Here is a 9,675-nt window from a genome sequence, read left to right as displayed (position 1 = left end):
GGGGTGTCTGTTTATGCTGATCTATACGTGTGTGTGTGTGTGTGTGTGTTTTGTTAGATGAACTTTTGCCGGTGTGTATGAGTATGTGCAAGTGTGTGTTTAAGTGTGTGTATGTGTATGTATGTCTCAGGTGTGGCATGACTGGTCCATTTGCTGCTGTCATCCCAATTCTCCCCCCCCCCCACCTCTCTCTCTGGCTGCACACTCTCCACACATTGTCTCACACAGCCGTCCTACCCACCCCAAGTGACGTCACAGCCTGAATCCCACATGTCAGTTTTCGGCAGTGCATCAGACCGGCTTCACTGTTTCTGTTATGCTGGATTTTCTTTTACGTTTATTTATATGTTTATTTATACATTTCCACCAATGCAGACTTTCATTCGAGCTACCTTCTCTTTTATCAGGACATACTCCAGCAACCAAAATTCGTTCTTATGTTTCTTTTGATTATATTTCCAAGTGGAGATAAAAATTATTTACGTCTTTGTGTTCGTGCGTTTAGGAGACTCCCTACCAATATCCCCCTAAATAGTTAAATTCTGCATGCTTGGCATTGATACTGATAGGTTATACATGTAAATCAAGTCACCATAAGAAGTCGTAAATAACATACGGGTACTGTATAAGGGACTACCAGACATCAGTGAGAAATATGTAATATAAACTCCTAAGGCGTGCTAGAACCTTCTAAACCAACGAAAATACGGCCTTATCTGTCCTTTACCATAGGAATATTAAAAACTCACTCATAATTGTGTTGTGTGTGTTTAATAAAATATAATAAATATAAGAACGAACGAATGTTGACAACGGGAAAAAAAATCAAGAAAGAATTTTGAGCGGGAAAAGGCAGGGAAGAGAGGGGAGAGTCTGCCTTAAAAAATCACACAAAAAATCACACAGCTTTGTTGACAACGGGAAAAAAAATCAAGAAAGAATTTTGAGCGGGAAAAGGCAAGGAAGGGAGGGGAGAGTCTGCCTTAAAAAATCACACAAAAAATCACACAGCTTCCTGATGATCCCCAAACATTAAATATCAAAGTTCACAGTCAAACAATATTGGGAGTATTGATCCTTTGTTAGTCACTGTTGACTTAAGGGTATATGGAAGTATGAATATAAAGGATGGAAACAAGGGATGGGGAGGTAGGGGGCGCGGACACAACGACCAACTACTACAGGGGGGTGTTACCCTAAACAGGTTTAGAACCGGTGCTTTAGGAAGACCGATCAGATTATAATGATTAAAGGATATCAACGTATTTCCTTCACAAGAATTACCCACTGTATATTTGATTCCAACTACCTCCCAGATGTTCTATTTAGCCTAGTAAGAATCAAACAGGCCCAGAGTGATTGAAGTTTTCCTCACTAACGCCCTCACTTCTACGACGTAATGTTTGTTTGATTCAGAATACCTCCAGATGATTTTGATTTGCTTAGAAACGATATCCTGGATTTATAGGGTTAAAATCTTCACTGCGATGACGTATTTTTAGTTGATTACTACCTCAAGAAGATTGTTTTGGACTTAGAAAAGACCCTGCGTAATGCATGCGTTAATGAAGACTATATAACACCCTTCGGCAAAGTCTCTCCTGACCTGAACACAATCGTCTGGAGGTAGCAAAAACAGAATATAAGACGTCCTTGGGCTGAAGGGGTTAAACAGTCAAAATCTAAATATACAGAAATGGAATTGGAGAGGAACGGCAACGAAAACGAAATTATGGACTTTTGCACAAGCATAAATTATTTAATTTGATATTTTAGTTTTTGCTTTATATTTTATGCTTCATTCTTTCTACTCCCCAACGATTTTTTTTAGTTTAGAAAGCACCTCCCATACAGAAAGCGTTACTAGAGGCTGTAAATACCTCAACCGGTTCTAAATACCAATCTACATTTGGGTAATATTGCCAGGGGGAAGGAAGAACACAAATATAAAATGTCATCGGACTAGAGAGGATGATTGCCGCATAAATCAGAATGCAGGGAAATGAAATGGAGGTCGGGAGAGCACTGAAAACCACGAGCCCTGGCATAAGCATAAAGGGGACTGTTTTACCCAATGTCACGCTTCAGCCAAATGTAAGAGGTGGCAGAGGGAATTATTTTATACCTCAGTGTTGTATTCTTGGCTAACAGATTCAGGGTAGGGTTCGTTCTTCTTTATAGTTGTTTTATTTTAACCCCCTCACTCAGATGAAGGTCTTTCTCTTTCATTCTGGTTGCTTTCAGATAATATTATTTTATTTTGTTCATAATTTTCAAGGTAGAGGGGTTAGATTATAGCCTGCATTAACCCCCCCACTATGAGATAAACTTTCTATACTGAACAAAACCGACTGAGGAGAGCAAGAGTAAAATTCATCGCGTTTTGGTAGTAAAGTGTCAGTTCTCTCATTATTAAGTTGCTGATGATTTAGGCCTGATTTTCACTTAAAGTTGCTCACAATTTTTTTTTTAACTTGCTGTAATGTAAGAAGTGACGTTACTATGCTTTCAACTCATCAGTCACGAACCAGAAACACCTTTAGAACTGTTACACATTTAAGCGGAAGTCTGCCTGCACCTACCCTGATTTTAATCCCTGCAAAACAAACCCATTTCCTTTAAAATAGCAATCTCGCTGACTAAATGAATAAAAACAACCCCTATTAACCCCCATCACTATGAGAGATCTGTCCTTGACTGAGAAAAAATCGTTGGGTGTTAGCAAGAATAAGACATAAAATACGTCATCGAAGTGGAGGCTAAGTGAGGACAGTGCAATTCCCATCTCGCCACCAAGTCAACAACAACTCTTCGGATGTTACACACCAGATTTCACTAATATTTACGAGTTTTTTTTTTTTTTCTTTGCAGTGCTTATTGGTTCATATCTTCTCACTCTTTTTGGTTTCTAATTCATCCCAGTTCATCATTCTTTTCTAGTTGCTGGCGTTTGATCACCGCTTCATATTCTGCTCCTCTCTAATTATCAGACTCATTAACGCGGCAATTAACAGTCATGATTATTGCTTTGTTGGAGCTGCTCACTCAATGAAACAGTTTAACTATGGATCTGAACATGTTTTGAAGTTATATTATACTTATGAAAAACGCAAAATATGTACACACACACACACACACACACACACACACACACACACACACACATACACACACTCAGTTCTAGCCAACCTTTGGTAATAAATACACGATCACCCGAACCTGGGGAAGAGTTAGATTCTTAGAAGCTTGAAGAAGACGCAGGAGGGGGGAGGGAGGGAGGGAGGGAGGGAGAGAGAGAGAGAGAGAGAGAGAGAGAGAGAGGCGGGGGGGGGGGAGACGTAAGGAAGAGGGAGAAACGGGAGTGGGAAAGAGAAGGGGAATAAGGTGGAGTACTGGAAGAAGGGGGAGAATGAAGGGTAAAAACGAAGGTGAGGAAAAGAGAGAAACGCAGGACAATTGTGAAGGAAAATAGATAGTGAAGGGAGGAGACTGGAGAGTGAGGGAGAGGTAGGAAAAGGAGAGTGGGAAGCGAGGATGGAGAAGACGAGTGAAAAAAAAAATTAAATGGAGGTAGAAGAAGGAGAAAGAGATGGAAGGAATGGGGGAAGGAAAGGAAGAGAGCAAGAAAGAGATGAGAGGGTGGGGAGGGGAAATATGAGGGAGTAACGAAAGAAAGTACGAGAGGGATGAGCGGGAAGACGAAGATGAGTGGTGTGGAGGATGGAGACAGCGGAAGCTGAGGGAAGTCGAGTACAGCATGGATGGGAGAAGGAAGAGAGGGAAGTAATGGTGGGATGATAGGGAGGTAGTAAGGGGATAACAGGGAAAGGATAGCAGGGAGGTAATGATGAGGACTTAGAGATCTGATGAAAGTGAAATAGGGAAGGGATGTGGGAAAGAGAGGAGAAGGAAGGAAAAGGTAAGTGAAAAAGGTGAATGAGGAAACAAAGGAAAGAAGCCGAAGAAGGCGGGCAGGAGGGGGGCGGGATGAAGGGTTAGGAAATAGTAAGCAGTCAAAGGGCGAAACGAGCATTGTGAGAACGTGAGACCAAAAATCGAGATTTCCAAACACAGTCGCTTCCTTGTAATAAGACAAGGAACAGAGGGAGGGGGTGAGGGAGTCTGGGGGTGATGAGCTGTGGGAAAAACAAGTGAGTGAAAGAATGCTGAATTTGAGGAAGAGGAGGGTGTGGAGATAGATTTTTCTCTTCACAACGAGGGATCTCCTAGAATGGATGGTGGGGAGGGGAGTGGGGGAAGGGGAAGAAGGGGATAATAAATTGAAAGTAAAACAACTGAGTGAGAGATAAACTGAACGTTTGGAAGAGGAAGGGATGTGGAAGAATTTAGTCTTTAACTACTTGGAATCTATTAGAAGGGGTGTCATGTGGGAGACCAAAGAAACAGATGACAAAATGTGGGAAAACAAGTGAGTGAGAAAAACCGAGTTTGGGGAAAAGCAAGGGACGAAGGTGAGATTAACTCTTTCACTACGAGGAACACTCGTTTCAGGTGAAGTGGATCATTTAATGGCAAAATAATTAAGACAACTTGACACTGGTGAGATAAATGGAGACGCTTTTCGACCTCTGAACCTCGGGAGATCTTCCATTGATAAAGAACATAGCTTGGAGGTAGTAAGAACAAATGAAAGGAGACATTATAATGAACCTGTCAAATGAGAATGATAAAGGAAGAAAATGAACGACAGGAAGAAAATGAGCGACAGAATGATCAGAAGGAGTAACAAAGGATAAAGGTTATATGGCACGGAAGGAGAAACAAGGAGGATGAAGGTGAGAAAAAAAAATGATAAACAGGCGCTAAGGAGTGGTGTTTAAAAATATGGTCTGAAGTGAAAGGAATATACAAGGGTTAACGAACAGTTAAATGAAGTATAGAAAAGTTAATGAAGAAGGCGGAAGAGAAGGAAATGAGGAAGGAAATAAGGAGAGGGAAGAGCAGACTTGTTACTGCAGAAACGTGGAATGAGAAAAAAACGAGATTCACTAAGTGGGTAAAGTGTTATGGGGGAGGAGGAAGGGGGAGTAGGGATGAAGAGTCGGTGATTATATAAGAGTGAGGGAGCGGGGGAGGGAGTAGAGATAAGCAGAAGGGGAATACGAGGAGTACAGAGAGAAGGAGGGAGAATAAATGGAGGAGGAAGAGTAGGCGAAAGAGGGTTAGGAGACTAAATAATAGAAGGAGGAGAGGAGATGGGGTAGGAGAAGAAAGAGGAGACTGGAAAGCAGGAGTAAGAATAGTGGAGAAAAAGAAAAGAGGGATCGGATTATTAAAAAAAATGGAAAGGATGGAGAGAAGGGATTAAAAAAAAAAAAAAACAGACTGTAAGAGGTGGTGAGACAGAAAGGTGGAGAGGGATGGAGGGAAAGAGGGGAGAGAGAGGGGTTAGGAGAGAAAGAGAGGAGAGAGCGAGGGTAGGAGAGAAAGAGAGGAGAGAGGGTGAGCAGTGAGAGGGTAGAAACAGAAGAAGGGCAGAGCGAGGGTAGAGAAGCAGAATACGGTGGGAGAGAGAGGGTAGGAGAGAGACGAGGAGACCAAGTTGGAGGGATAGGGGGAGGAAGAATACAGGAAGTGAGGTGGGGAGGGGGAAAGAGTCATCGAGAGAGGGTAGGAGAGCGAGAAAAAGTGTGAGGGGGGAAGAGGGCACAGGAAGGGAATGGGTAAGGGGGGGAAGTGAGGAGAGACGCGAGTGAGGGTAGGAGAAAGAGGTGGAGAGAGGAGGGGTGTGGACAGAAGGAGAGGGAGGGGGAGGCAAGGGGTAGGGGAGAGAGAAGGAGAGAGAGAGAGAGAGAGAGAGACGGAAGAGGTGTGGAGGGAGGTAACATAGGAGGAGTTGGAGAGAGAGAAGCCCGGAGGAGGAGGAGGAGGAAGAGGGAGGGAGGGAGGGAAGAGAGGTGTGACTTGGCACGGAGGAAGAGAGGCGACTCCAACCCTCGGACGGTGGGTAGATGGGTCGGGTCAACTTAGTGCCAGTTTGTGTGGAGCCACCAGCTGGTAAACACGCACAGTGCACAACCCGTCTCTCTGTGAACCCATAGCACTTTTACCATCTCCATTTTTCCACCATGAACGCCTCCCGCACTGCCAGCTCGAAGCGTAAAGGCCTTCCGGTTCGTCAGTAAAACAGATAGGCTAAAAGACTAACACTTCATCCTGGCAGTGATTCAGCTGGTCAGTGTCATAAGGCAGAAAGTAAACCGTGTATTATGATGGACCGCAGCAGCAGAGAGAAGGAGGCCAAGTAGGTGGTCGAGAGTGAAGAAGCAGGTGGCACTGTGTTTACCAGTGGAGAGAAAGCAAATACTCAAAGACAATTTCAGTGACAATTTTTCCCTACCTTGATTGTTTATTTATTGGTACATATTGTGGCTCCACTGCCGAAAGACAAAGTACTCCTGGTGTGGGAAGGTGAGAAGGGTGCAAGGTACTCCTCCCCACATTGTGAGGTTGGACTAGTGTGTGCTGGATGCCGGAGTGGAACATCTCCGTGGAGAGTTGCGAGTACCAGGAGGCGAGTTTCACTCTCACCGCCAACATGGTGCTGAAAAATGTCAAGGACGAGGACGAGTGCCTCAGCGAGAAGGTCATGAAGAAGAAGTATTACTGCAAGAATAACAAGAGGAAGAAGCAACCACCATTCTCGGACAACGACACATTCAAGTTCACTGACTATGATTGCATTGGGTTCGACCTGGACAACACTATCTGCCGGTACCGCGTGGGTGAAATCATGCGTCTGGAGTACAACCTCATCGCAGATTACCTGGTGCACCGCTATGGCTATGAGCCAGAGCTGCTGCTGCCGCTGGACGACGATATGGACTTCCTGCAGAAGGGTCTCATCATGGACATCAAGCGTGGCAATTTCCTGAAGTGTTCAGACAGTGGAAAGATCTTGCGTGCCACCCACGGCACGAGGCCCATGACCAGCGACATGATCGAGGAGGTGTACGGAAAAGCACGCATGTGGGAGCCAGTGGTAGAATTCAAAAGAACCCTCAACGACCACCCAGTTCAAGGGGAGAAGTCAATCCTCCGTGCTTTTAAAGATTATTTTGACATGCCAGCAATGGTGGCCTGTGCTCGGGCCATCGATGCTCAGGACAATTCAGAGGAAGGTCCACTGGAGGAGTACGACATCTGGCGAGACGTGCATGTGGCCATGTGCAACATGTACCGTCGTGAGCACTTCAGGCACGACAAGGGAGGTTTCTTTCCTGCTATGAAGACTCAGCCAGAAAGGTATATCTATGAAGCCAGTGAGCGTTTCAAACGGTGGCTGAAGGCCATCAACGAGCACACCTACACATTCCTGATCTCTGGGTCCAGTGTAGACTACGCATCCCACTGTGCCCGTCATGTGCTGGGGCCAGACTGGCGAGAGTACTTCGACACCATGATCTGCACCGCTAAGAAGCCTGGGTTCTTCACCAGTGACCGACCATTCCGCAGCTTGGTGGGTGCTGATGATGGAGATGTTGTGCCCCCCAACAAGCTGCGCATCGACGAGACCTACTCTGGCGGCAACTGGCGTGACCTGCTGGAACTTGTGAAGCGTGAAAGTGGTGTTGAGAACCCTCACTGCCTCTATGTGGGTGACCACCTAGCTCAGGACGTGCTGGCACCGTCCGTGACTGGGCTGGACACCGTGGCCATAGTCGAGGAGATGGCGGCCGAGGGTATGGTGGGGGACTCGATGGAGCATGACTTTGGCTGCGATCTCATGAGCTCGTATTGGGGCTCCTTCTTCACCACCGATGGGGACAGCTCCGTGCTGGGCGTGGAGCGCATTAACACACTTTATGGCAGTGTCCCCAGACAGCACGCACGTCTGGCCATACCGTCCTTGGAGGCCGTTGCGAGGCACCCCATCAAGCATCAATACGAGGCATTCTCTGAAGACACCTCGGGTTTCTTTCCAGGCGATCCCGTCATTCTGCACTTCTGAGCATCATCATTCAGAGCTTCACATCTCCGTGTCTCCCCATCTGTCACACATATACTCTATTTACCCTCTGAGTAGAATTTTTAATCGCCTCTCCCCTCAGTCCCGCTCATGGGTAAAATATAAAGTCTTCTTGTACAATGATCGTCAGCTTGTGTGAGTGGGTGTCAGTATCGCGTTACGTAGCAGTGTGTATTCCTAGCTGTCCATCTGCGTCCTACTTGAGTATCTAAATGCGTGTGGTTCTTTATCATAACCTGTGTGTGTGTGTGTGTGTGTGTGTGTGTGTGTGTGTGCCCTTCCATCCCCTCCTCTGTCCCACTGTCTTCTTGGCAGCCTTCTATCATTCGTCACATTGTTTTTGTCACCCCGCAACTGTGATGGGCAGAAGGAAGGAAGGATACGGCAGAAGTGATTAAGTGGGGATGGAGAAAGGGTGCAGCTGAATGAAGAGATGGGGGGTTGGGAAATGGAGAGGCGGAAGGGGAAGGGAAGAAGAGCAGATATGGGGAGAGATGAGGAGAGAAGGGAGGTGTGACGGACTTGGCAAAAACATTACCCTTGCCAGCAGCACAGATAAACACTCTCCCCTCCTCCCCTGCTCCTCTATCCTTTCCCAGGCCCTCTCCTTCCCTTCCCACTCGCTCTCTCCTCCCATCTACCCCACCTCCCACATCTCCTCGGCCCCCCACCCCACCTTCACCCGACCCCAGCCTGGCAGCTAACCAAACTCCATTAGATAAAAAAAGAGGGTAAGATAGAGTGGTCACCTGCCCAGCACAAGACAAGAGAAGAAAGAAACCATATTAACCCAGGTGAATAAAGCAAGGCCAGAAAAAAGAACACTTCTGACATTTTAACAGAAATACATGAGTTAAGAAACTTACCAAGGGAAGAAGATAGCGGAGAGGACAAGGAGTGGACAGATGTACACACACACAAAAAAGTATCGTTACAGGGAAGTGCGATGACATTCATACTGAACAATCCAGTTGTCTCGGAAGGGCTGGAGGATGACTATTATCAAATGTTTCATTCGTAGTGTCAGTCTGTATCGCGCATAAGGTGCAACGATACTTTTTTGAGTATGTGTACGTAGATAGTAGAGGCGAAAAGGTAAAAAATATGGAAGTTATTACGGAAAACATCATTTCATTTATTTTGCTTATCACTTTTGCTAAACACTATTTTACTTCAGGGGTAAATGAGCGTTATTTTGGTTATATTAACCAGATCATAACATACGATAAGTGTGTTCATTATCAGGCTGATCATATTTCACGTGTTCTTGCTATTGGGATGTTATGTCATATAGAAGTCGAGTATGTTGGAGAAATGAGAAATATATGCATCAAGCTGACAAAGCAAAGCATTCAAACGGTAATATTATGACTTACAGCTGTCATTATATTAGCATATATATACTGTAATCTAGTTCTCATTACGTATATAACTTTGCTTCAGCTTTTCCGGCAGAAGATGAGGCAAATAATTAAAGGATATTTCGGGTCCTGCTCCTCTTCGGCACCGTATTGCCTCAGTCCTCCAGTTCTTACTGATATGTTAGATCAAAGTAGAAGAAGCATCGTAGCAACCATCCATTCTTAACTTGGAGGTGCTCGGGTGATTTGATGAATGTGTGCTGGTAACCTTTTGTGAATCACGGAGCCGAAGCTGAGAAAGAGCCGAAAGGGTAGTAAACAATA

At 45.3% G+C, this 9,675-nt stretch overlaps 1 protein-coding gene across 1 annotated transcript; it reads left to right on the top strand.

Moving 5' to 3' along the window:
* The first annotated feature begins 6,482 nt into the window (after positions 1-6,482).
* Positions 6,483-7,972, top strand: Nt5a (5' nucleotidase A). The gene has a single exon (XM_080272596.1). The coding sequence runs from the start codon at positions 6,491-6,493 to the stop codon at positions 7,970-7,972; it is 1,482 nt and encodes a 493-aa protein (XP_080128722.1). The 5' UTR covers positions 6,483-6,490.
* Positions 7,973-9,675: the final 1,703 nt, after the last annotated feature.

Source organism: Coenobita brevimanus, chromosome 51, assembly GCF_032717465.1.
Source record: "Coenobita brevimanus isolate Jiangsu-jjx chromosome 51, ASM3271746v2, whole genome shotgun sequence".
Lineage (NCBI taxonomy): Eukaryota > Metazoa > Arthropoda > Malacostraca > Decapoda > Coenobitidae > Coenobita > Coenobita brevimanus.
Note: the sequence above shows the minus strand (reverse complement) of the source record. Positions and strands in the feature narration are given on the sequence as shown.

Bases quoted from the DNA above. Each gene is read 5' to 3' on its own strand.
- Nt5a (XM_080272596.1), top strand. From the start codon at position 6,491: ATGCCGGAGTGGAACATCTCCGTGGAGAGTTGCGAGTACCAGGAGGCG.